The sequence below is a fragment of the Nesoenas mayeri genome (assembly GCF_963082525.1).
Source record: "Nesoenas mayeri genome assembly, chromosome: 2".
Taxonomy (NCBI): Eukaryota; Metazoa; Chordata; class Aves; order Columbiformes; family Columbidae; genus Nesoenas; species Nesoenas mayeri.
This window is the reverse complement of record NC_137543.1, coordinates 50,923,303-50,951,053: the sequence shown is the minus strand read 5'-3', so window position 1 is coordinate 50,951,053 and position 27,751 is coordinate 50,923,303. Positions and strand designations below refer to the sequence as shown.

General features: G+C 41.9%; 1 protein-coding gene across 1 annotated transcript; it reads right to left on the bottom strand.

The window, feature by feature from the left end:
- Nucleotides 1–185: 185 nt before the first annotated feature.
- Nucleotides 186–27,380, bottom strand: ABHD3 (abhydrolase domain containing 3, phospholipase). The gene is made up of 9 exons (XM_080338705.1): nt 27,073–27,380; nt 25,040–25,203; nt 21,052–21,234; nt 19,589–19,634; nt 16,939–17,051; nt 11,919–12,092; nt 11,268–11,316; nt 11,018–11,183; nt 186–2,265 (listed from the first exon to the last, which is right to left on the bottom strand). The coding sequence occupies exons 1-9, from the start codon at nt 27,217–27,219 to the stop codon at nt 2,087–2,089; spliced, it is 1,221 nt and encodes a 406-aa protein (XP_080194831.1). The 5' UTR covers nt 27,220–27,380; the 3' UTR covers nt 186–2,086.
- Between the last annotated feature and the right edge of the window lie 371 nt (nt 27,381–27,751).

Here is a 27,751-nt window from a genome sequence, read left to right as displayed (position 1 = left end):
TTGAATAATGCATTTTCCCTAATGGGGTGTAAGGAAAATCACTCTACATTTGAGGAAAAACAACCAACTATATGGACATTTGCTAGATGTAGCGAGAAATGTCTCATGGGGATTTCTATATGGGATTGGACCTAAATGAAATGAAACAGTGCAAAGAGCCAAATTCTGCCATTAATCATGTTGCTTTTATTTAAACATCAAGGTGTGCTTTCAATATAAGTGGTTTTATTTTTATTAATACTTGATGCTGAGTTTTGAACAGTACCATACCCAAACAATTTTACAAATATAATACTCAATACACTGTTTATTGCTCATTGTTTTTGTATGGACATAAAAGCTGGAAATGAATGTAAGAATAAATAAGGCACCCTACTAGTATGCTGATTTCATGTATTGTAGTAACATGCACAAAATGCACTTTTCTCGTTTTGCTTATTAGAGAAAAAATAAGATTTTGTTATTTGGGCAAGGGCCAATGCTTGTCTGAAAAGTCAAAACTTGAAAGCAGTTTGTAATTTTTTAATTTAATCTTCCGCCCAACTAAATTTGTTTTCGTATAGCGTGTTCCAATTTCTTTTTCTAAAGACAAGAAGTATTTTTGTTCTTCCTTTGCTGTTACTAGGAAACATGCCTTGCAAGAGGACTGTTCACGTACTGCTTGAGACAAAAGACCTGACTTGCTTTTTTATCCATGTTTTCTTCTTGTACTGACCCTGTTCCAAAGATAAAAATAAAAATGCAAAGGCATCTTTTCTGCTTTATCTTGTGTGGCTGGGCCCAAATCAGTGATCGGTACAAGGTGGGAGCTCCACAGAAGCTGGTTAAAAGCCTTTAAAAAATTTCGGTATGCCCTAAATTATGCTGTCTCACCAGTTTCAAAATACTTTCTGTCCAACCATCCTTTTTCCTCAAGGGTCTCGTGTTGCCTCTCTCTCTGTTTCAGGGCTGAGGAGAGCAGTGATGCTCTGGTCAGCCTCATAAACTTGTCAGCCACTAAGGCAGAAACCTCTTTGCAAAGGCTTCAATGATTTGACAACCTGTTGCCGAAGTGCTGACAAATGATCAAATAAACAAACCAGAGAGACACAGCTCCAAGCCCCGCCTCCCCAGCTCCCAGCTTGCTTTAAACAGTTTCTTACAATCTTTTTAGAAATTATCTGAAACAATGGCAGAGACAAAGGGTTTGGATTTTTCTTTTAATTTAAAGCAGATTGTATCATAATTTTCTGATGTTCTAATGTTTATTCTGTAAAAGTGAAATGTTCTTGCAGGATAATATAAACATAACGGATAGAATCACTCAGTTTACCAGTTACATGAAGTATGTATTACATTCTATGACAACACTCAGCTTTACATAAATTTTGAGATGCAAGATGTCTCTTAATTACAGAAAATTATTAAAGTACTGTTTTAAAGGAATCTTTTGGTTATATGTAAACACTATAAATTAGCTCTTTAAAAACAATCATGTAAGGCAAATATCACATTAACATAGTTTAAAAAATTATAACTAGCCCTAAATCTGAATATTCTCAGGGTAAAACAGCAAAAGCAGATATCAATCTAATGCTATGGAACAACATGCTGAAATTTTGACTTACTTGAAGAACCAGTGCTTCTTCATGTTCCTGCCTTCTTCTGTTTTCATATTTTTAAGATTTTCACCATCAGTGCCCTAAGGAATGGGCCAACTGGTACAATGTGTAACAGGATAATATATGCTATTTTGAGTGTTGGCATTCAAATATTAAAAGCCATCTAAATTAACTCTCCTAAATATGTACTGGTTTAAATTAAAATCCTGAGGAATTACAATGTTTACTTGATGGTTTTGGTTAAGTGCAATTTGATGTATGCAGAATGCTTCATTTAAGGTCATTCTTAGTAAGGCATATTAAAAAGAAATATAAAATTGACAACATAATACTTAGTTTCTTGCTACAAAATCTTATGCAAAAAAATATTTTTGCATGTAGTAATGGACTTCATCCATTTGCTGGCTTACAGGAGTTAAAATTTGTGCATGAAGCTTAACTGCCCTTGTCAGAATGTGCCACTGGGCTGTAATACTGGTCCAAAGCTACATGCTAAAGATTTTATTTCCATGCTCAAACACAGCTTGCACAAACTGCTTGAAGACTCTGTCCATGTAAGTGCACTTCCTTGGCCATACTCCTTCCAGAAAACCAATGTGGCCTCCACATGAAGTCAGAACCAAAGCAACATTTTCATTTTGTTTGGCAGTTTCTACAGGTATAGCTAAAAGGGGGGGGGAAAAGTTTAAGTCCTTATCCTTTGATGGAATGCCATCCATTGCACAACTTCTCTTTAATGTTTCTCATTTAATGTATTTATAAATATGCAAAATCTTAACATATGCTTAAATGTACTGTAGGATGTAGAGCCATAGCTGCATTAAAAGCCATTTCTCTCTTAATCATTAACTCACCTTCTGTGTGATTTTTCTGGCTGCTATGAAAATTTCAGAGATCACCGAGCTTCATCTTTCTTTCAGTCTCACTGATGGAACAGCACTGATATTAATGCAGACTTGCTATTTGGTATAAGCAGTGTAAATGAAAGGACAATCAAACCTGTAGTTTTTAACCCGTGTTGCAATATTTGACTTTGGAAAAACAGAGGAACTGGGACCTTAATTATGAATCCTATTCTTTTTGTAGGCGACTCCAAACACAAAACTTTCAATGTCACAATAAGTTTTTAAGATATCCTATCAGCTAATATTAAAGAAGATACTGGGTTTTTTTTATTTACAACTCCATGTTTAGACCACACCATGCAAACACACTGGGAGATGGATCTTGCCCTGAGGAGCTCATAATCTAAATATATGTGGTAAACAGAAACAACTGCACGTGAACACAGAAAGCTGCCCCATGTCACCAAGTAGGTTAGTGGTTCTCTACTGAATACTGACTGCTAGAAAAGGATTTAATTTAGATTACTGGACCAGATACTACAAGGATTTTTCTTTTCCTGCATTAGTTTTCAGCTGGATCAACTCCCTGATCTGGTTCCCTGTGTTAATAATGCCAACATAAGAATGGCAGAGGAGGCACAGCCAGATGAGGACTGCACTGAGGTGGCCCTGCCACTGGAGCCTACAGGGAGCTTCAAGTCACCCCTGAACTGCACCCGAGATACACGCTGATCCGAGGGGAGGCTTCAGTGCATCTTATTTTGAACACGCATGGGCGTGTAGCTTAATCAGTCCTATCACCTGGGCAGTTCCCCTTGTGAAAGAAAATAAAGGTCAGTGCAGACTGACAACAAAGAAAGCATAGGACTTTACAAATGGTGTTTCAATGGGATGGGATGACACGATTACATGAATTGGTTGACACAACAGTGGAGCTTCATGGAGCTGTGGTGTTTGCACGCTTGATATAAAAGTTATTTAAGCAAATTCTTATGGGGTTTTTATATATGCTAAATATACTCCAGAACAAGCAGAAATCTCAATGCATTCCAGCAAAGAGTGCCTTTTAAAGTTCCAGTTTTAAAATAATAAATTTCATGGAAGGAAAAAAAAATCATACAGAATTTTGGATTATTCAGGACTGACAAAAAAACACAACAGCAAAAGAAGACATGCTTCATCCAGACAGAAGGGACTAGTGGGAAGTTCACTGTATTGTCTAAAAAAGGTTCTGGTTCCACAAAAAGAGTAAATCTAATTTTAGGTCATACACTGCTAAACTAAAGATGCCTTGACACTATAACACAAAGCAGTGAGTCACTGGCAGGATTTCTATCGCTGCCTCATTTATTTTAAAGTATTTTTGAAGAGAGATTTTTTTAAATGAGGGAGCTGGGGCTGTTTAGCCTGGAGAAAAAGAGGCTGAGGGAAGGCCTTATCGCTGACTACAAGTACCTGAAAGGAGGTTGTAGCATAGAGGGTGTTGGTCTCGTCTCCCAAGTAACAAGTGATAGGACAAGAGGAAATGGCCTCAAGTTGCACTGGGGAGGTTTAGATTGGATATTAGGAAAAAATTCTTCATGGAAAAGGTTGTCAGGTATTGGAACAGGCTGCCCAGGGAAGTGGTGGAGTCACCATCCCTGGAGGTGTTTAAAAGGCGTTTAGACGAGGTTCTTAGGGACATGGCTTAGTGCTAGAGTTAGATTATGGTTGTACTCGATGATGCTGAGGGTCTGTTCCAACTGAAATGATTCTATGATTCTAAATCAGGTTCACTTTTTGGGGAGTTCAGTTGTCCACATCTCCTTCTGACTGAACTTCCTTCAGAGACAACATCCACCCACCCCTGTTTCTAGGAGTCTCCTTTCCTTTACCCTTTTATTCATTTGCTATCTCAACGGTCATGCTTGAATAGCCATTATCCCTGCATATCACGACCTTCTTTTCACTGAGTTCCTGACTTTCATTTGGGTGCTGGCAGACTCACTGCTGTATGCTTTAGTTGCCTATTTGCCTTCATTTTCAGTAACTAGAGTAACAGCATGGTCCCTGTTCCTTGGCCAAAGGAGGACCTCAGCCAGAGTTCATCACTCCAGATCTTGAATGCAATGACTGTGGTCAAGAGATACGCAACTTAAAATTGATCAGGGCAGAAGCACTGGGCCTGCAGAGTCAGGGGAGCCATCTGTGCCCCAGAGGTCCTTACTAGTGGTGCTGGAACAACATGCTCTGCTCCATGCCAGGGCCTCAGCACGGATGCTAAACCAGCCATATCCATAGCGGGGTTAGTGTCTTTTATGAACGTCGTTTTACAAGGTTCCTGCCCGTAACACACAGTACTCAGTTGTGCCCTGAATGGAGCACAGACTGGGCTTCAGAGAGTAACGGGGATTCTTTGCTACTTGGTGCTATTCATTTATTTCACTCTTTTCCTCCTTTAAGTTGCATGCATCTAAGTAGTTTATAGATTCCAGCATTTAGAAAATGATTTTGATTCTTTACTAAGTGGAAGAAACCGTGCCTCTCACCATCTCTACAAAAAGTCCTTGACTTTTCCTTTGTTCAGCTGGAAAATTGAAAATACTATATGCAGTATCCGGGCCTTTTAAAGCAATACCAAGGCAAGACTAAAAAGAAAAGTCAATGGAATAAAAGCCCACAGCCTGCCAGCCCTGACTGGCAAATAGCAAGGGCTGAAATAAAGAGATGAAGAAAACAATGTGTTATTTCTTGCAATCCACCACACGCATAATTTTCAGACTCCAAACTCAGCAAGTGCTCATCTGGAGTTTTGCCTCAGTTAATCTGCCCAGCAATCTCCACTCTGGCTCCATTGGATTCTGTGCATGAACACATTGCAGTGTACAATGACAGTGGCTACAATTCATGTCAGCTTCTGCTGACTGCTAGGGAATTTGCCCTGGCAAATTTGCCGTGTACCAAGCCAGCTGCTCCTCTTCCATCTAGTAGCACATGGGCCATGTTAAACAGAATCCCGATAGAGAAGTGGGGTCCAGACTCAAGCCCACGTCCCCCATTCCTGCTTCAGGCAATGAATCCCACTTTCCATGGCCATTCTGCCATTCCCCGGTCACCGAGGGGACTCATGGATGCAAAGGTGTGGGGAGGAGTGTATGAGGAGAGACAGACTTGATCTCCAAGAACCAGAAACAACATGAGAGCTCCATCGATCACCACAGATTCAGGTTCAGCTGCATACTGGCCTGAAGATGCCTCTTGACTAGCTAAGATTGTGCAAACCCATGATGGTTGTTTTTCCCAGATTAGTGCCAAAGGGTAGAGAGAAATATCCTTTCTTGCTGAGAAAGCACTTCGCTGGGGTTGTGAAAGGGAGATGACAGTAAATGTCTGGTCTGCTGTGCCCACTCAGCCGGGGAAGCCCTTGCAGGCAAAGCTCACCGTGACCTCAGCAGACCTGTCACTCAGAGGTTGGCAGCATAATGATCCCTCCCAAATCAGTTTGCTGGTGGTTAATTATTCATTCCCAAACTGACTGGCAGTACTGTAGTGGGTGCCATGTGCTGCCTGACTCCAAAAATCTACAGCAGCTTGCTCCTAGAAGCCTACCAGCACTCGGATGTGGGTTATCTTCTGTCCAGGTAAGGTGTGAGCCACACACAGGTCTTTATGAATGTCATCTTCCCCATCCTGAAGTTCTACCTATTCTAACTAACACATGTTTACAACAGAATTCTACCACAGATCATCGCTGTTATTACAAGCTGCAGGACTGTGCTGATTATGTAGTCATTTGCTTCCACCTGTAGTCAGGATTTTAATAAGTGCCAAGTTTGACCTGCTGTTATGTCCCTGCTCTTACTTCCCCTGTGGTGAACAGGAGAGTCTGCCCTTGGCATAGTCAGTCTCAATACAGTTGGGTCTCCGTTTGTATGACTCCTCCCCAGCAGAGTTTCTTGCTCTGCAGCTTTTCAGGAGAGAATTGAATACAGTGCCAAAATGCAAATGATGCTTGGCAGTGGTATGGTGCTTTGCTCAAGGCTGTTTTTAGGGACTGTTAGCTGTCCCCAAATAAATCCACAATGCAAAGGAGCAAATTTTGCAATGTAAAGGGCAGATGAATGGAGCACTGGATGTGATGCACTCTAGGATATAGGATGACATGCCAAAAGATACTACTGTTCATTTTTGTCCACATGTAACCTTGTACTTATGTTTCTACTGAGCAAAATCTGTACTGCTGTTCGATCCAGCAGCCACAGGCCTGTTATCTGTGATCACAGAACCACAAGGTAAATAACAGATGCAGAATTATCTCATTCAAAATAAATTTGTTGTACATTCTTTGCAAAAAAGTATTTTTTAAAAAAGAATAATAGAAAAACATACATGTGAAGCAGCATCAGCTTGAATAAGTCACTGCTGTCAGACCTTCTGTTCATTCTTCCTGTTCCTTAAACTCTTACTCAAATTGTTATCCATCTGGCCATTCCTGGGCCATTTGGTCTCTCCAGACAACTTCATTCAATTGTTCTGTTTACATAATAGGATGCAAAATAACACCTAAGAGCAATTATTCCAAGTCTGGATTCAGAGGAGTGGAAAAGGTTCAAAGAGTTCCATAAAAAGTGTAAGTGAGCTTCAGACATGCACTTATCTGACCCAGTGGATCAGAAGGGAGCTGGCACAGTACATAGCTTCAAGGGGAAGCTTTCAGCTTGGGCACAATGCTCACCAGCAGCAATTAGCTAAGCATTAGTCTAGTGAAATTTAAGTCAGATGCCTAATACGCCGCTTAAAGTTTCTGAGGAGAAAAATGCTGCTTCAGACAAAAAGTTAAATGTGCCACGTGACACTGATAATGCATGCTATCATTCCATCTTCTTGATTTATTTTTCACAACAAATAAAAGAGGCTGATTTGGTTGTATTACATATTTCCTGAAACTTAGTTAAATTAGTTATGGTGAGAGAAGTGTCATGCAGTGAAGAAAGCATTTGTTTTCATTAGTTAGTATTATGCAATATGAGAACAGCATTCTAGAATTAAACTACAGATACATTGGCTGCCAAGCTCTATGAACTTTAAACAGCAACTTTCAGGAAGGACTGCAAATGAATTGTTTATTCCTGATACTGGATTGAGAGCAAAGGGCACATTTTCGCAATATATTAAAAAATAATTGCTGGGAAATGCAAAGTGTACCAAGAAGCCTCATGAGAAGAAAAGAGGCAACAGAGACAACATCTACATTTTTTAAGGGAAGTCTCTCTTTAGGTCCGTATTGTGTAGTGACAAAGCAGACTTGGGTTTGTATCCACCAAACTCCGTTATAGGAAGATAGATGTGGCTGGCTTTATAAAAGATATTTAAACACAAAGGATTTCTGGCACAGCTTCCCCCCTAATGAGTTTTCTAAGCCTGTTTCCTAGCTGTCAGAAACTATAGCTATCCACAACAGAGGTGGAAGGTAGCTTAAAAGCTGGTAGGTATTACTGGGAGAGATGAGGCATGAAATAACCAGCCCCCAAAGTCAATAAAAGGCTGAGATCTGGATGAGAAGAAATTTTGTGGCTTTGGATCCATTGTAGTTGTGAGTGGAAACTGTCTCTGGTTGCCACAGCCTTACATGTGTCCACACACTTTTAAGTTGGAACAAGCAAGCCCATTACCAGAATAAAGTCACCTCCCAGAGTAACATCAACCCTTTCTGTTTGTTAACATAAAACAGCCCACAAAAGTGTCAAGATGCATGAACTCCAGTAACTGATGGCAGCAGCCATAATTTCTAGGCTGCTAATCAGGTGTCTCCTGCCAGCGCAACTTTTCACATCAAGGGTGCATAGCACAAACAAAAAAGGAGCTGAAGATAGACACACGGAACAGAGTCACACCATTAGCTGTAAGTCAACATTGTCCTGGTGGCCCTTTCTAAGGTAAACTTGTCACCACAAGGACAATGGTTTACAACCAAAAGCATTAACTCAGTGAACAAGAAGTAAATGAAAGCCTAAGAACCCAAATATTTTCATGGAGAAAGGCTGGTTAGGGTCAGAGTTTAAGAGGGCATGGAGAGTCATTACAACAGATTCTAACACTTCTTGTTTCAGGTTCCTCAGAGTGCTTTACCTCACCCCTCTCTACATGGCAAGGCTTCTACAGCATCCTGACAAGAGGTTTGATATTTAATCTTGCACAAGAGGCCATCCCTACAATCCATCGTTCACAGTTTTGTGTCTTTCAGAAAACAGCTCCAAGGGAGGAGAGAACTGCTACAGCTGTAGTCTAGGGGACTCAACCTTTTGGCTAGTCAAAACTACACAAGCCCAGAAATGTTGAGGCTGTAAGAGACCTCTTGAGATCATCTAGTCCAACCTACCTACTCAAGCAGGGTGACCTAGCGCAGGTTGCCCAGCACTGTATCCAATCAGCTTTGAGCATCTCCATAGATGGAGACCCCACAACCTCTTTATGCCAGTGCTTGATCACCCCCACAGTCAAAAAAAGCATTTTCTTGTGTTCAGATTGAATTTCATGGGGTCAAGGTCAACAATGGTTGGATCATGGGAGCTTGAGGTTATAATATAAAATAAAGAGACAAGGGGATGAAGCATCTACACTAGCTTAAATCTAGTTATCAAAGGTTCCAGTCCCAGTAGTTATAGGTTGAAAAAGATGAACAAATCCTCCAGGGACAGAGGCACACTGTCTGGTTCACTGCTGTTATTCTAACTAGCTAGCTTACTGATGCCACAGTTACTCCTTCACTTTAAAACAGAAACCACAAACCAAACTAAAGCTAAACATAGAGGTGAAGCCATTGTTCCCTCCTTCAGGCACTTAATGACAGAATTGTGGTACCACAGATCACCCACCTTGTGGTACTATGGGGAAAGTCATCCCTGAGGGTCATGAGACCCATAAAAAATTACCTTTAGGACCAGCAAGATTTTATATTTGGACACAGATTTCAGGGCCACAGCCCCATCCATTCTCATTTCCAGGACATGATAGGCTCTTAACAGAAACAGGCCAATTTTGAGGGAAAAAAAAAAATCCCGCAGAGGCTAGTAAATGCAAGGGGACTAAATCTGGCTCAGAAAGTCCCTGCCTGGACTTCAAATTGGTGGATGCGCTATTCTGGAGGAATACTTCTGTGTTTGACCAGATCTTACTTCTTTTAAGCCTCTGTTTTGGCCAATGTAAGGGATAGGTAGTTTGGCTAATCCAGAGTCACAATTTTTTCCCGTCATGTTAGGTGGCTGTCACCTCTTTATATTGTTCATGTGTATCACGGATGACTTTCGTTCAAGAGGAGAAGAAATTGGACTATAATTTTCTAGTGCACTCTACCGGAGTGGCCCTTTTCAAAGCATATTTGTCTCTAACAGCTCCTCAAACTATAAATAATAAGGTGTGTGTATTTTTCTGTATTTGTTGTATATCTGCAAACAGATAAACAGTACGCAGACAGCCTCTTCAAATTCCTTCATTCTCATTTGTTGTTCTAATCTGTTTGCCTACTCACTTTGGTTTCATGACTCATTCTACAAGAATCTCACTTGACTCATGGTGGCAGAAGAAAACTTCCCTGAAATAAATCAAGTATATAAACTTCACATTCAAAGGTCTCAGCTGTTCACTGCTGAAGACTGTCTCCTCAACCAGCTGTTCATTATGGTGGCTTTCCTCTACATTCACTTTTGTTCTTCCTCTCAGACACTATAACCAATACACAGATTGCAGGAACAAGCCTGTTTTTTAAGACAGTCAGCAACAGGGTTTTGATCTTCAGATACAAACCAAAATGCTAGTAATGATCACGTTTGGCAGAAAATAGGAAGAAAGGCTGAAAACTCTGGTTTTCCTTATCTGCTTCATCCTCTGTTATAGTTAGATTCTTATTAATTTCAACACACTCCCTTCTAGGAGCTCACCTTGTCAATATCTCTTCCTTTACCCTAGAATTTGGTCTACATGCTAACTTACAATTTTTCTTACTTTTAATTTTCAGTCACTGGAGGTGGCACTGAGAACATGAGCAACAACAGCTGAGGATTTCAAGTCATCTGAAACATAAGCAACTCCCAGACATTCTTCACAGTGACTAGATTGAAAAATAACAATAAAAACCCCACAACTTGTATTCACTTTTATTGAACTCAGAATGTCTACAATCCAGACACTCAGAGTTTCTCATTATAGGCTCTCTTTGTACTTGGTGAACAGAAAAAAAAACCAACCCAACCCTTCTGAGAGGGCAATACATCTGATATCTTCCTTATCATGAGATAACTCACACCTTTAATGTGCATATTTCTTTCTTTTGACTGTAAGGAGCCTACTAATGGCTAATGATTGCCACCCCGTGTGCTTCTGCATTCTGTACTAATCAAGTCTCTCCATCATCAGCTGCTTTATATGTGTCTTACACTGTAAGTAAACTCTAAGATTGATCCATCCCTGGAGGTTTTGATCCTATACATAAATAACATTTAAATACACATAGGTCTGAGTTTATTCTCAGTTCTACGTAGTTTGTCTTAATGATTGCATATACGGATACATATATTTTTCAAAGCCTAAACTTACCATGAGCTGGTGAGAAAACATCATCCACAGAGTTTAGACATAACACTGGAACTCCTACTGACTTCAGCCTGCGACATGGGCTAGCATCTTCATAGTAATCATCAACTGTACGGTAGCCAAACATGACTGAAGTGAACTGCTTATCAAATTCTCTAATAGATCTAGCCTGAAGTACAGAATTCAAACAGGGAACTACGTCAGCATTTGGAAAACGGCATCCAGCTAAAGCAGAAGTAACATTTTCACATACCTTCATCACAAGATCCATATCACATGATTTCTCCAACATCTGTCGATGCCTAAAATGAAAGAGAGAAAAACTGGAGGGCTTGTATTTAGTTCTACAAACAGATGTAGAAGTCATCTGTTTATATTAATAGATACATTGATAGAAATAACTCCCTAACAAGAACATGCTTGGTTTAAATTTTCTGTCATATCAAAAAATCTGTCTGGAATCCGAGAGCAGAAGAATTGTTCATTCATATGCAGGCACATCCAGCAACATAGTAAAAATCTGCACAAGCCACAAGAAGGATGCCAAAGATAAGAGAATTAAGAGAGTTAAATATTTTGGAATACAAAATACACCCTAATTTTGCAAAGCAAAGAATGAACTAGTACCTTCCATGCTTTTGCAGTCAAGGCTGACTTAAAAGAATTAGTATATATACATATATACTCTAAGTCAATATGTGCATGCATAAAAATTAAAAATTCTGTTCACTTTACCCATAAATATAGAAGTACCTTGGTCTTGTACCAAATCCCTTGAGCAGCAGAGAAGTTTAGTCACATTGACATAACAGCTATTTGAAGTGTTGTTACAGCATTAATTTTGCCAATATTATACCTGCTGTGGATCCTTCCACCTTGCTAAATAGTTTAGAAGGCAACTCACCTGCTGACAGAGGATTGTAGACAAGTAGTCAAGTAATAGTTGAAAAGAAGCCAGTTTAGTGGCTTCTCCAGGGATGCTATAGATTCAAAAACATTCCAACCCGCAGAGAAAATTGCAGCTGCCATTAAAGGAGTGTCTCTGCCAGTTTTGCCCAGGTAATTTAAAAGAAGCATGCTACAAACAGAAATGAAAAACAGAAACATATATACTATCAAGTTGTTTGCTTTCTTTCAAAGCAAATATAACAATCAGCCACCTTTTAATCTGTTTTTCAATAGTTTCTAGTATCAGCCCTAGAGTTGTGTCTGATACTTCTAAAAGGTAGGCAACATTGTCATCATACAACTCATGAAGTTTGCTTTCTCTCTCTACTGTCAGAGGGGAACTGAGTGCACTGTGTAGGGTGTGTAGGAGCGCATTTAGAAATAATTAGAGATACACTAGTCTTATTTATGTCACTAAAAGGGAGGAAAAGGTCAAAGAAATGCATCTTACTCATAGAGCAGGTATTACCAAGTTGTTAGTAAGTTTTACCGTTTTACAAGCTCTTGGTCTTCCTGATCTGAGAAATCTGATCAATGTGCCTGACAACTGCACAGTGCCCCTGGCATGCCTGCCTCATTGATGAAACTGGATTTTGAGTTGAAGGTAATGCCTTCACCTCACCTCACACATATGAGCAGAGCACAGCTGTTCTTTAACACAAAGCATGTAAAGAATTAAGTCTTGGATAATGAATAAAACTAGCAAAACAAAATTATGAGCCAAATAAATGTCTGAAGTCCTGCCTTTCTGACCAATTGCAACTTCCAGTCTCTACTGCTGATATGTAGTTGAGTTGAAAAAAGGGGGAGAGTTCACCAGTACCCAACCCTTCAAATGCAGAAAAATTAAAATATCAGGAAAAGAGTAAAAGAAAAATACTAACAGAAAAGCTGTAAGTCTTACTTTACTGCCTGAGGCCCTGAAGTTTACAACCAGCATTTTAATACCAAGCCTTTAGCTCAAAACAAGTTCTACAACTTAATATAGCTCCCTGGACCACCAACACTCCATACCTTGGCTTCATCTACAATATTCTAGGAGACAGCAGCCTTTAGCAAAGACATCATGAATCAGCCTGCCGTCACACAAAGTTTATCCCCATGCACTACCTACCAGATCACAGGACAACAAGGGAAAACAGTCCTTGGTATTACCAAGAACTTGCCAGTTGGTAGGAACCAGCTGGAAAAAAACAGCAAACAGCACTTGGGAGTGCTGCCATCAGCTCACACAGCTGAACCCAATGAGGAAAGTCACCCATGGCACATATAGGAGTTAAGTAACATATTTAATTGTTATTTAGGATACCATAACTAGGTTAAGCCAAGGAGAGAAACGACACTAGGGGCTGAACTGGTCTTTCACACCAGTTGCAGAACAATCAGCTTATACTGCACCTTGAGCCCCAAACACCTGGTGCTTCACCTGCTGCGCCCTGGCCCTCTTAGTTCTAGTGTAATGGTGCAGCACATATGAAGCTACCCATGAAGAACCAATGTACTTTAAATCTGTGTGTCATTCTTGAAACAAGCCTCTATTGCAGATGCTTCTTTGGCTTTCACCGTTTCCAATGAAACATGTTTTTGCAATACATCATGTTATTTCATGTTTTGTATGCAAAAAAATGCCAGAGCTGGGGAGGGAGAGATAGCATGGTGAGGTAAGAGCCAACAGGCTTCCTAACATTGTGAAGAAGAGGTTTAAACTAGGTTTGTTGAGGGATGGAGATCAAAGCCTGAAGAGAAGTGAAGGCCTGGCAGGCCCTCATGAAGCACCTGAGGGCAGCATAGCAGAAGAGGCTCTCACACCTGAGAAAGCAGCTCATCTCATGTGCCAGCACATGCACGAACACACAGCATGGCAAAAAATGGGAGGAATCAGAAGCCCCTGCATAGTCACAGAACAAGCTTATTGGATCACAGAGACATGGAGGGCTCACAGGCACATGAGACTATGCAATGATGGATGCAAACAGACTCAACAGACTCTTCATGAAGGCCTTGAAGGCAATGAAGAGAGTTTGTACCTTAGAAACAGAAGCCATTTAAACACACAGAACATTTTCCTGGTGCAGGTTATAAGGCAGTTTAAAGCTAATAGGTAAAAATCAGAGAGGAAGCTAACAAAGGAGATACCATGGTGGGTATCTGCCATAGATGCCCTGATCATGAGGAGAAATTTCAGAATCCAAGATTTTAGACACATGAGTAGGGAAGGCAAGGAGCAGAATTACAATACTGGAGAGAGCTGGCTTTAATTTGGTCAGGGATCTGTTTGGCAGGATCCCATGTGAGACAGCCCTGCTGGGCAAAGGGGTCTACAGGAACTGTTTGACCTTAAGGATAACTAAACATAAAGCAAAAGTGTGGCACATTCTGATGAGCAGGGAGTTGAGCAAGAGTGGCAGAAGACCACATGGAAGAACAAAAATTCCTGACTGAGTTCAAGAAAGACAGTGGAAGGGGGCTGCCTGGAAGAAAGGTCATTGCCCAAGCATGCAAGGATGCAGTTAGTACAACTGAAATCCAGCTGGAATTGGAACTTGCAAGGGATATGCAGGACAACAAGAAAAAGGCTTCTGCAACAAAAAGGGCTTCTGTTACAGCCCTTCTTGTACGCTGGTGCAAACAAAGGCTCAGAACAAACAACATCTACTCCTTTCTCCTCACCAGTGAAGCCCATCATCTCATCATAGAAGACAATCAAATCGCTTGGGCATGCTTTGTCCTTGGTGTATCCAGTCAACTTCTTATCCTTCATATGCTTGGAAATGGGTTCTGGAGGATCTTCCCAAGTAACTGAGGCTAGGCTGCCCAGCCGTTATTTCCTCCTGGGACCACTATACAACAGAGAGGGGAACCTGGTGACAGAAGATTTCTAAAAGGCCCAGACTGCCTGTCTTCCCTGTCTTTACTGCTGAGGTCTGTTCTCAGGCCTTCCAGGTCCCTGTGCCTATTTAGCAGAGCATGGCAGAGTGAATTATTATTTCTCATAGCAGAGGAAGATTGAGTTAGGGTCCAGTTGTACAAACCAGACATACATGTCACTGGAGCAGGTGAGGTGCACCAAAGCTCCAGGGGGAGGCAGCCAGTGTCATGGTGAGACTGCTCGCTGTGACTTTTGAAAGGTTGCAGCAACTGTGGGATGCTCCTGATGCCTGGAAAAAAGGCACCCATCTACAAGAATGGCAAGAGGGAGGAAATACAGGCTGGTCAGCCCAACCTCAGCACTTTAGGAATATTCTCTGGAAGTCATTTCCAAGCATGTCAAGGTAAAGAAGGTGACTGATAACAGCCAGCATGGATTTAACAAGGTTGAATACAACCTGATTGCCTTCTATGATGAGCTGTCTTCATCAATTAGGGGGAAAGGAGTGGATGTTGCTTATTTTGACTTTAGCAAGGCTTTTGACAGTTTTCCATGGTCTCCATGTAGCCAGATCGGAGGGACATGGTTCAAATAGGTGACCTGCAATGTGAGTGGAAAAGAGACTAGACCACTAGGCTCCGAGACTTGTGATCAGGAACTGGAGTGGTTGGACCACTTACTAGCATGGACCCTCATGGGATCAACAGTGGGGCCAGTACTGGGTAATGTCTTCATTAACTGGATGATGAAATGGAATGCACCCTTGATAAGCCTGCAGGTCAAATTGCGGGGAGTGGCTGCTGAACTGGAAGGCAGGGCTGCCATTCTGAGGAACCTCAACAGGCTGGAGAATTGGGCTGGCGACGACTTCATGAAGTTCAACAAAGACACATGCAAAGTCCTACAACTAGGACAAGATTAATGACTGAACAGAGAGAAGCTCTGCTGAAAAAAGACGTGGGTAAACTGAACATGATTCAGCAATGCACCCTCGCAGCAATGAAGACAGCTAATCCCATGCTGTGGTTTGTTAGCAAGAGCGAAACAAGCAGGTCTAGAGAAGAGATTATTCCCTGTATTTGGCACTTATGAGATTGTATCTGGAATACTGTGCCAAATTTTGGGCTTCCCAGCAAGACAGACACTGACATACTGCAAAGATTCATGTGTTTTCCTACTAAAGAGACTGGCAAAATCCCAGCAACATAAATGGAAAAAGATTGGCCTGATTTAAAAGGTTTCCAAGTCACTTATTTATTTGATTATCAATAACTGTATTGCTTGAGCAAATCTGTATTTATCCCAAAGCTCCTACAAGTTGTTAGTAGATTAATGTCAATATATCCACCTACCCTCCATAAAATTTATCAGAAGGAAGAGAAGTCTCAGGAAGTTGCCACTGTCTGCTGTATTTCTAATGGAAGTTCTCCTCTTCTACAATTTTCCTTAAAGACGCTCAATTTTCCTTAAACAGGCTGTCTGTACTTTTCTCCTAGCTTCTAGCAGTGCTTATTCTAAGAAACTGTGCTATCATTGTTCTAGCTGTGCTTTCTGGAGACAAGCCAGGACACAGCAAGTCTTAATACCACATGCTGTATCAGCCCATAGTGGTTTCAGCGACAATAGTACTTCTTGCTTCTGAGCCAGACGGAGGAGATACACACATCTCTTCCAGCTTAACCCACCCACACACTGCAGAACTCAAACAGAGTGAAGATAAATCTTGTAATTTCCAGAGGTTGCTAAGAAACATGGTATGGTAACTCTAGTTCCTATTTTTTATCACTCTGCTCCAGAGACAGCCTCCATTGTTTCCAAAGATTGCATTGCCCACCTGTTCGGCTGTCAATCTGTCTGTCAGCGCTTCCTCTCTCCACTCTCCTCAGTTTTTCAATGTTGGCCAGTTTCGACCTTCCCTGACACAGCGCTAAAAGCCTCAAAGATGTTAAGTTTCTAAAAGTCTTCTGAATATTGTCTGAGACAGACCCAAGTTAGCTGCAGTTCAGTAAGTAACATTTAAGTATTGCAGAGTAATAATTTACTATCAGGCTACAACAGTCTTATTTTGGATTGTAGTTAAGCTGAGACGTGTTACAAAATGCCTTACCCTCCCATAGAAACACCGGCCGCCATGAGGGGAGCCAAGGGGTGCAGGTTGTGCACGTAATGAACAACCGTCTCTAAATCCTCTGTGTTACTGGCACAGTAAGTCCTTGGTGTCTGTAAGGAGTCAGAGGGAAAAAGGCCATCGTAAGCTTTTGTATTATACTTCAAGGACAAAGCAAACTGAACAGTGGCTCATTTATATAAGAAGATAAATTTAGCATTTATTGTGAAGCTGCGCTAAATGGCAAATGTAAAGCCAGGGCACTTCATGAGGAGGTGGAAGAAAGAGTTACATGTGTTATTGTTCCAAAATAAAACATGTGACAAATATCTTCAGTATCTGCAATCACCAGGCCATTAGGTGAGATCTGAACACTGAGCCACAAGCTGAACTAGACAGAACTAGAACAGAACTAGATAGGCACCGATATTTTTAAATGCCTCGAGGTAACAGAAACATATCACAGAGGCTGCAATTTACAGAAAATAAAGTTATAATGACAATTTTGGCATCTTCACACACATTCAAATACAAAAGAAAATATTAGATTTCAAGTTCTGTCAGCTAGCATTTGAAAAGCAGCCCATATTTAGATTCTACACACAATATAGCCAAAAAAATAGATAAATACATTCACCAGTGCCATTTACCTAATTTACTGAAATACTCTGTTACACAAACTGAAGCAATAAAACAGCTGTATTATCCCTTCTCTATCCACCATCATTGTATCTTCAAGTCTTTAATTTGGACTTGGAATGTCTTCTACTGGCATCACTGGGGTCTGAGTAACCCCTTCCCTGCTTACTGGCAGGATCCACCAGCTTCACAGCCTCATCTGCACAGACAACACCTACAGGCCACAACCTGGGGACTATCTGGAGCAGCATAAGGGAGATAAGTCCTTTTTGGTACAATAAACCAAGGTTTTTTTCTAATGCTGTTCTCTAGATTTCACCTACAGCACAAGAGAGCTTCAAACTGTAGAATTGCTACTAATGTATTAGTGACCTTGACTTAACTATAGGCAGTGGCTGGCCTGTCAAAATTCAGCATAAACTTTAAATATAAAAATATTTAATTCTGAGATAATTGAACTTATTTGTTGCCTGAAACAACAATATGTTTAAGTATTTTTCTTTCTTTTTTTTTTTTTTAAATCGCTTTCAGTAAAACAGCCTGGATATTTGTGGACGATTTTAACAAGTTTAATTAGATTAAACTAACTACTTAGAATACATTTAACAAGAATATTGAAATGTTGCTGTCAAAGACAAAAAAAAAGGAAAAAAAACCCCTAAATCTGTATAATTAAAACTGAAGACATTCTTAATTCTCATCCACGTGAATCACTCTTTACTGTTTTACACATTATTAATTATAAACAGTGTGAATGTGTTTTACTTTAATTAAATTGGAAATTGGAAAAATAAATTATTTTTGGTAACTAGGGTCTAATGTATTCTAAGTGAAAGTGTATTTGATTAAAAGTTTATAAAGCTAGAGGGATATGTTCCATTTTAATTTCAATTAATTCCTGACACTTCAATGTCTATTTATCTACTCATTGTATGAAGATATTTTAAAACACCATCTTAGCTCACATTGGCTGTGGTCAACATCATATTTGATTAATCCATAACAATAATTCACAGCAACTTCCAGTAACACATGACAATGGCATTTTAAAACCAATTTTTAAATAGCTATTATTTGGAGTAAATTTGAATCTATCTTTGAAGAGACTAGAAAAATAACTACTTGCCTGACTATTTCCTACTGTGGTGCACAACTATGCTTCAAACTCATTAACTAGGGTTTTTATATTGAAATATAGAAACCCCTTTGCAGAAAATGTGATAATTTCAGCTGGTTTGCTTTACAGTAAGATCTTATAAAGATGTAAATCTGATTACAGTAAAATACACACAATGCATCCATACAAGGGATCTTTTCTCTTAAGGATTCAGAAATTAATCAATAAGGACTTTGTGTGTCACAAAACTCCTTTGTAGATCCATCTCCAAAACTATGCAGAAAACCTAACATGGCAATATTTGCATTGAAATGCTTTATCTGATTATGGGAAAACATTCTGAGCTTTTTAAAAGTTTGAAACCAGGGGATTAAAAAATGCAAAACAATACCGAGTATTATGCACATTCATTCCAGCTGCAGAATTGTCAACAAAACACATGTGAAGAAACAAAGCTTATTCAGCAATAGTTCATCATGCCTTGGCCCTAGCTGCAGAAGACGTTTAGCTTCGAGACTTTGTCATTTGTGGAACTGCCAGATATTTCTCAGCAAACACGATATGTCTTTCCCAACCATAAAATACATCTTTTGTAGCTGAGTTTGTGCCATAATTGCTGAGAAAAAGACAAGAACACGTTCAACTTTTAGAATATGGCTATCCATAAAAATCTGGTTCATTAGTTCAATAACACATAATACAGATCGATTTTAACGGCACAACTTTTTAACCATATCAAAAGCTAGTTTAAACTCCTATGGCAACCAGGAAAGTAATTATGACAGTTTATATTTGGATTTGTATATTAAAACAATGCATCAATTGAATTGAATTTCCTGGATGCATGCATTTTAGATACTATAGTATTTTTTGGAAAAAAAACGGCATCCTTACCAAAAGATCCTCACCAGAAATTCCCCGATTGTTAAAAACCACGCATCTAAAAATTGAGAAAGTAAATTCAATTATACAAATGTTCATTTCACTAACAAAATAACTAAAACAATCAAAATTGAAAATGCATAAATAAAAATAAGCCAGTTCTACAAATAAGGTCAGCAGATTCTTGTTGCAAGTTCTTGGGGATGGGAATTTTTTTTGTCTGGTATAGCAGAAGTTTTTTTTCTCTCTATGATGGTGGGAGTTTCCAAATTTTCCAGCACTATTACCTTGATTTAAGGATCTATGCTTTCTTAATAAATCTTACTTTTCTATTACTCTTCACCTATCTTGCTGTAATAACATTATTAAATAATATATACATATTTTCAATGGGTTAAAGGCATGACAAATTATTCTGGTATTTCTCAGATGTTGCTGTTTGAAAACCAAAATTACAGCATTCTTTTGAAATCTGAGCTAAAGGCCTCCTTTTTAATGCTATAGCTTCTTTTGTTAGATGATCAAATGCAGATATTTCTTTTGGGAATACATAAAAACTTAATATTAACAAGTTGTTGATTTGAGGGCTTTCCTCCTCTGATATTTTTTACAGGTAAGTTTTAAAGTGATTTTAAAAGTACTTTGAACAGTTAAAGTGCTACTTTACTTTCATAATTTAGTAAAGCTGTTATCCAAATCTCCAAACAGAGAAGAGAAAGCCAGACATGTAGATAAAAGCTAATATATACATATTTGAAGAACTTATTAAAGTTAGTACCAGAAGCCAATCTGCAAAGACAAAATGTAATATTCCAAATACAGATCCTGGGAAAATGACAACTTATTTTACAGCACAGCAGCAGCAATATGATTACATAAAGGAATCTACTAATTGACTAATCCACTTATTTTACCCAACTCTGACCAGAAGCCTTAATAACAAAACTAAATTAGGCAGTGACAATTAAGAGGTGACAAACCTCTTCCTTAACCACCAGTAAGAATAGGTTAGCTCTCTTTTCTGTACTCACCAATTTGAGGCTGCTGAATCAAGCAATTTTGGCATTCAGAAGCTGACCTCCTCCGAGGCCAGCTGCCAGCAACCCATCCACACAAGTCGTTCTGGAACTGAATACAAACCCCTTCTCCAGAAAGTGTAAAGGTAACACAAATACTGATATTATAATTTAAGAAGCAGCAGCAAAGGCCTATGCAGACTTCGCCTGCTTGTACTGCAATCTCTGGAACACATCTGTAGATGCTAGAACAGCCCTTCCAAATGTACTGCCTGTTACATAATCCTATTATTATTATTGTTGTTGTTATTATTATTATTATTACTAATAATAATACTTTCTTACATGAACTAATGTTTTTAGATCTCATTTGCCTTAGGAAGGTATCCTATACATATAGATATTTGTATTTTATCTTATATGACGCAGAGAAATACTAGCAATGAAATACAACAGCACCTATATCCCAGCGTTTCACTTTGATGGATCATATGAAGAATGTAGGATTCCTTGCTTGTTCCTGTCAGGCCAGGCAGTAACAGGACAGTGGGTCTCGTGCTGGCATCCGGATAATATAAACTGTCATTATTATCAAACCAATCCAACGAAATCTGTCCTCCATCTGCTGTTTTAATGAGCTCACTGAAAGGCACATTTCAAGATAACATTGATTAGATTGAAAAATACATACATGCTATTAAGAGTGTTTAGAGTGTACAAATTACCAGGTATGATTTCTGCATTTTAATCATGTTCTAATACTCAAAGTGCCACCTAACTAGGTATGTTTGCATGCTTACCATTCAGAAAGAGCCATACCTCCAGCTGACGTGAGTTAGCACAGTCAGTTTGCGGAGTAATTCCTGTTTACAGTAAATGAAGAGCTGGCCTTTCATGAATTGCTGCTGGTGTACAGGAAGTTCGTAACTAAAGTGATTTTTGCCATTGCCATCTAATTTATATTGGCTTGTGTAATGCAGATTTCCTTTGGATCATCTGAGAACCTTTTGATAGCACACAGGGCAATGTGTTGAACATCTATCACATTTTTTTCTCATCATCTGAAGAAGTAGCATATATAATGGAAGGCACTTCGTCATTTTAAACATGCAGAACACAGACACACACTACAATATTTTTCACCCTGTATCTCTGCAAGCTTTGCTATGATGCAGTCTTAAACTATACATCTTAAGAATGCAGCAAATGTGATAACATGCCAAGAAGATAAGCATCAATTAAACAATGTCAGCCTCACCTCTGTCCCTGGGAAAGTAATGGAACGGCTTGTCCTTGGTGCCATCTCAAGGCATATCAAGGATAAGAGGGTCACTAGGGGCAGTCAGCATGGCTTTACCAAGGGTAAGTCATGCTTGACCAACCTCATAGCCTTTTATGAGAATGTAACAAGGTGGATGGATGATGGCAGAGCGGTGGATGTGGTCTACCTTGACTTCAGCAAAGTGTTTGACACAGTCTCCCATAGCATCCTAGTTGCTAAGTTGAGGAGGTGTGGTCTAGACAATAGAGTAGTGAGGTGGATTGCAAACTGGCTTAAGGAGAGAAGCCAGAGAGTGGTAGTCAATGGTGCGGAGTCTAGTTGGAGGCCAGTATCTAGTGGAGTGCCCCAGGGGTCAGTACTGGGGCCAATATTATTCAAAATATTCATTAACGATTTGGACGAGGGAATTGAGTGTACTATCAGCAAGTTTGCTGATGACACTAAGCTGGGATGAGTGGCTGACATGCCAGAAGGCTGTGCTGCCGTCCAGCGAGACCTGGACAGGCTGGAGAGTTGGGTGGGGAATAACCTGATGAAATTTAACAAGGGAAAGTGTAGAGTCCTGCATCTGGGCAGGAACAACCCAGGTTCCAGTATAGGCTGGGGAATGACCTATTAGAAAGCAGTGTAAGGGAAAGGGACCTGGGGGTCCTGGTGGACAGAAGGATGACCATGAGCCAGGACTCTGCCCTTGTGGCCAGGAAGGCCAGTGGCATCCTGGGGTGTATTAGAAGGGGGGTGGTTAGTAGATCGAGAGAGGTCCTCCTTCCCCTCTACTCTGCCCTGGTGAGACCACACCTGGAGTATTGTGTCCAGTTCTGGGCCCCTCAGTTCAAGAAGGACAGGGAACTGCTGGAGAGGGTCCAGTGTAGGGCAAAAAAGATGATTAAGGAAGTGGAGCATCTCCCTTATGAGGAAAGGCTGAGGGAGCTGGGTCTCTTTAGTTTGGAGAAGAGGAGACTAAGGGGGGGACCTTATTAATGTCTGTAAGTATATAAAAGGTGAGTGCCATGAAGATGGAGCCAGGCTCTTCTCAGTGGCGAACAATGATAGGACAAGGGGTAATGGGATCAAGCTGGAACACAAGAGGTTCCACTTAAATTTGAGAAGAAACTTCTTCTCAGTGAGGGTGATGGAGCACTGGAACAGGCTGCCAAGGGAGGTTGTGGAGTCTCCTTCCCTGGAGACATTCAAAACCCACCTGGACATGTTCCTGTGTGACCTCATCTAGGTGTTCCCGCTCTGGCAGGGGGATTGGACTAGATGATCTTTTGAGGTCCCTTCCAATCCCAAACATACTGTGATACTGTGATACTTTGTAATGAAAAGCAGGTTTCAGTCTTTTTTCAGAAACATAAAGCATCTTCCTTTTTATTTGGCAATGAAGACATTGTATGAGAGAGCTGGTATATGAACTAACAAAATTAAAGCCTACCTTGCACTTGATTTTTCATTTGAAAGTCTTGATAGCACCTACTTCAGATTTTAAAGCTCATCAGCCCTGTTGGACTCATTAGTTCAGCTTTGCCCTTTTTCAGTAATAGGAAGAAGATGCAATGCTGGTGTGTGCTGCCAAGACAATCTCAAATGGTGCAAAATAAGCATTGCCCCATCGAACTATGTTTCTTCCCTCACAAACCTTGAAACAGAGAGTATACAAGAAGGGCTAGAAAAAGTGGACATGGCCATACCACTGAAATGTTTCCTAGTTACTAAAACTAAGGGAAGCCATTAAATGCTAAATCTATTCTACCATGCAAGCAGAGCTGAAACAACTTGTGCTGTATCCAGGTTCCGGCGCATAAAAGTACTTCTCCTTAGGTCTTGTGCCAGATGCCTCGTTTGCCAGACCAAGTCTCATTTCTGTGAGAAGGGTCAGCTGAGGACAAACAATACATTTCAGGTTTTTTCCCTCTTAGAAGCTAGGCATCAAAGAACCCAAGACAAACCCCATAGGTAAAAGTTACTCTGAAAATCCCAGAAGTTTTATAGATTTGGAACAAGGCTGAATGTGGCCATGCTATGGTTAAGGTTGAACATGTTGGTTCAATGGAAAGATACAGTGATTCCACAACCTTTGCAACATGATGGCATTCAATCTCAATCACCAGAATATTTGATACACCAGACGACGGTGTTACCAGCCCATTGATAAAGTTCAATGAGGGGAAGTGCAAAGTCCTGCACCTGAGAAGGAACAAACCCACGCACAAGTACAGGCTAGGGCTGCCTGGCTGGAAAGCAGCTTGGCCAAAAAGGATGTGGGGTCCTGGCGGACACCACATTGAACATGAGCCAGCAATGTATCCCTCCAGCAAAGAAGAAGCACAGTCTCCTAGGAGGAGTGTTGCCAGCAGGTTGAGAGAGGTGATCCTTCTGCTCTATTCAGCACTGGTGAGGCCTGGAGCACTGGGTCCAGTTCTGGCCTCCCCAGAGACATGGACATACTGGAGAGTGTCCAGCAAAGAGCCATAAAGATGATGAAGGGACTGGAGCACCTCTCCCATGAGGAAACGCTGAGAAAGCTGGGACTGTTTAGCCTGGAGAAGGCTCAGGAGGTCTTGTCAATGTAAATACCTAAAGGGAAGGTGCAAAGAGGATGGAGCCAGGCTGTTTTCAGTGGTGCCCACTGACGGGACAAGAAGGAATGGGCACAAACTGAAACACAGGAGGTTCCCTCTGAACATCAGGAAATACTTTTCTGCTGTGATGGTAACCGAGTACTGGCATAGGTTCCTCAGAGAGGTTGTGGAGTCTCCATCCCTAGGGATATTCAAAAGCCATCCGGACATGGTCGGAGGCAACTGGGTCTAGGTGGTCCTGCTTGAGCAGGAGGGTTGGACAAGGTGACCTTCAGAGGTTCTTTCTGACCTCAATCATTGTGTGATCCTGTGAACACATAACCACATCAGTTCCTATATTGTCAAAAATATTTCAGTGCTCAAAAACTCTCTGAGCTGAAATAGGGTCATTTGGGAACCTTAACCTTTTAAATCCAGGACAGAGATGATTCCAAGCACAGGATGGAGTTGCAAAGGCAGGCATGAAGCAAAAAAAAAGGGCACAAAGGGCACAAACAAGCTTGAGCAATGACAGTAGTTGTGACACAGTGCAAGATAACTGCCAGCTACCGAATCAATCACTTTCCAGAAGAAAGACACTTACTTCCTGTACTGTACTTGGGGTCTGGAGGTGATAAAGGGACGCAGGAGTGTCTGCACCCGGCCTTCCCAGCACCAAATTGTGGGATAGTACGTTTCTGTCACAACAGGGCAATATTCCTCGAGAAAGCGGCAGAAACGGTCGTTGCTGGTCACCAGCTGGGGTTTCTAAGGAGAGAGACTACAGTCAGGTATGTGCACTCATATAAAACAAAGTAACAAACAAATAAAGAAAGAAATGAAAGTTTAAAAATCCTCTCCCAGTAAACTGATTTCTTGCATATAATCATTTGCAATGCTTTTTCCTTTCATGGTAAACAGATAAGTAAAACAAAACCCAACAAAATGCCAAACTGAAAAGTGAAACCTACTGAACATTATGGATTCCTTACCTATTTCTAATAATATGCTGTTGTAGCTCTACTTTTACCAGCATTGTATCTGTCACTGGCAAAGCAAAACTACACTGTCTCACAGTAAGCAAGAAAGATTTTACTGAATCCTTTTCTTGCACCACACAGAAAGCACACTTCATCTGTGTACTTTGACTGTGCACCTGCAGTACCTATTTTAACCTGGTAGGACACTCCTTCTCCCATCTCATACTACAGTACACAACTGCATTGGTTACTCATCTCTAATAACACTCCGCATATAGAGGTTTTTCTTGTAGCTTCCGTTTATACACCAATTAATGTGGAAATCCCTGTATACCAAACACCTCAGAGTCTAGCAACCACATTTCTTAAACTTCTCTTTTACACTGGGTCTCCAGCACTTCAGGCATTATTAGGACAATAAAACAGACATAATTAGGACAATAATAGATATGTGTATTTTCAGTTGATTAAGCATTCAATGAGGTGCTCTCACCACAGGGCTACTCTAGATCAGATCAGGCTCACTGTATTCAAGTAATTGGCAAATGCCTAATTTATCTGTGAAACCACTACGGATGAGAAGATGTATAAGAGTGTCTTAGCCCCCTAAAACACAGTGACAGCAGCTCTAAAGGTATTAACATTGGTACTGAAAGCAGACACAAGGGCAGCAGACTACTTTATTACCTGCCCTGTTAGAAAACCAGTGAACAGGCTGGGTTTTTATGGAATCACAGAATCATTTCAGCTGGAAGAGACCCTCAGGATCATCGAGTCCAACCATAATCTAACTCTAGCACTAAGCCATGTCCCTAAAAACCTCGTCTAAATGTCCTTAGAACACCTCCAGGGACAGTGACTCCACCACTTCCCTGGGCAGCCTGTTCCAATGCCAGACAACCCTTTCCAGGAATAATTTTTTCCTAGTATCAAATCTACACCTCCCCTGGTACGACTTGAGGTCATTTCCTCTTGTCCTATCACTTGTTACTTAGGAGAAGAGCCCAGCCCCCTCCATGCTACAACCTCCTTTCAGGTAGTTGCAGACAGTGATAAGGTCTCCCCTCAGCCTCCTTTTCTCCAGGCTGAACAGCCCCAGTTCCCTCAGCTGCTCCTCATCAGTCTTGTGCTCCAGACCCCTCGCCAGCTTTGTCACCTCCTTCGCGCTCTCTTTAGTACCTCAATGTCCTTCTTATGATGGAGGGAGGGCTCCTGGCCACCCTTTCCAAACCACCGCCCCAGCCAAATTCTCCCCCTGGTACAACTGCATTTCAGGGACCCCACCATGCCAGAGCCCCTTCCCCTCGCAGCCCGGGCCCCGGCGGGCCGAGGAGACGCCTCATCGGAAGGGAGCCCAACAGCCCCGGCGGGCGGAGGAGGCTGCGCAGCCCGGCCCGGCCGCCGAGACGGGGCCGTGCGGACCGGCCAGCGGCGTTTCGCCCAGACAAGAGCTCGGAGCAGCACCTCCGGGGGAAGGACGGGGCGTGCGAGGGCAGGGCGGGCGCTGCCCGCTCGACCATTTCGGGTGCCGCCGCTCCCCTCGGCAGAACGGCACCGTCTGGAGGTGACCTTCGCGGGACGGTCCCCGCCAGGACGGTCTCCCCTTGGCGGGACACCTGCGGAGCCCGCCCGCCCCCTCTCCCGATCACCCGCTCACCTTGGCGATGCTGCTGAGGTAGTAGCAGGCGTAGGCGACGCCGAAGCCCAGCACCATGGACAAGCCCACGCCGGAGCCGAAGAGCCCCACGCGGACCTGGCTCTCCAGGTAGAGGGAGAGCTCCCTGGTCAGCACTTGCCAGTCCATGGCATACGCGGGCGGACACAGGACGGCGGGGCAGCGCAGCCCGGCTGCCGCGGCCGAGCCCTCCCCGGCGCAGAGGGAGGAGGAGGCGAAGGAGGAGCTGCCTCCTGGCTGCTGGGTACCGTTCCGCGGCACAGCGCCGCCGGCGGCACCGCCCCCGGACCGCCCCCGTGCCGGCCGCCGGGGCCTGAGGCCGGGTTCGGCGCGGAGAGGCGGGTTGCGGCCGGCCGGCCTCCTCCCGCAGGCGGCCGCCGAGCCGGGTCGGAGCGGGCCGCGGCGGCCGTAGGGGAGGAGATTCCGAGTGAAGAGGTGCAGCGCCCCAGCCGGCGGGTCGGGAGGGCCGGCTCCTCCCGCCTCCCGGGAGGTGCCTTCCTGAGGCGCCTTGGTGTCGCCTTCCCCCTGCGCTTTCCCTCAGGCAGGGCGTGTGGGGCCACACAGAGACCCCGGAGGGACAGGGAACTGCTTGAGGGAGTCCAGCGCAGAGCAACGAAGGTGATGGAGTGGAGCATCTCCCTTATGAGGAAAGGCTGAGGGA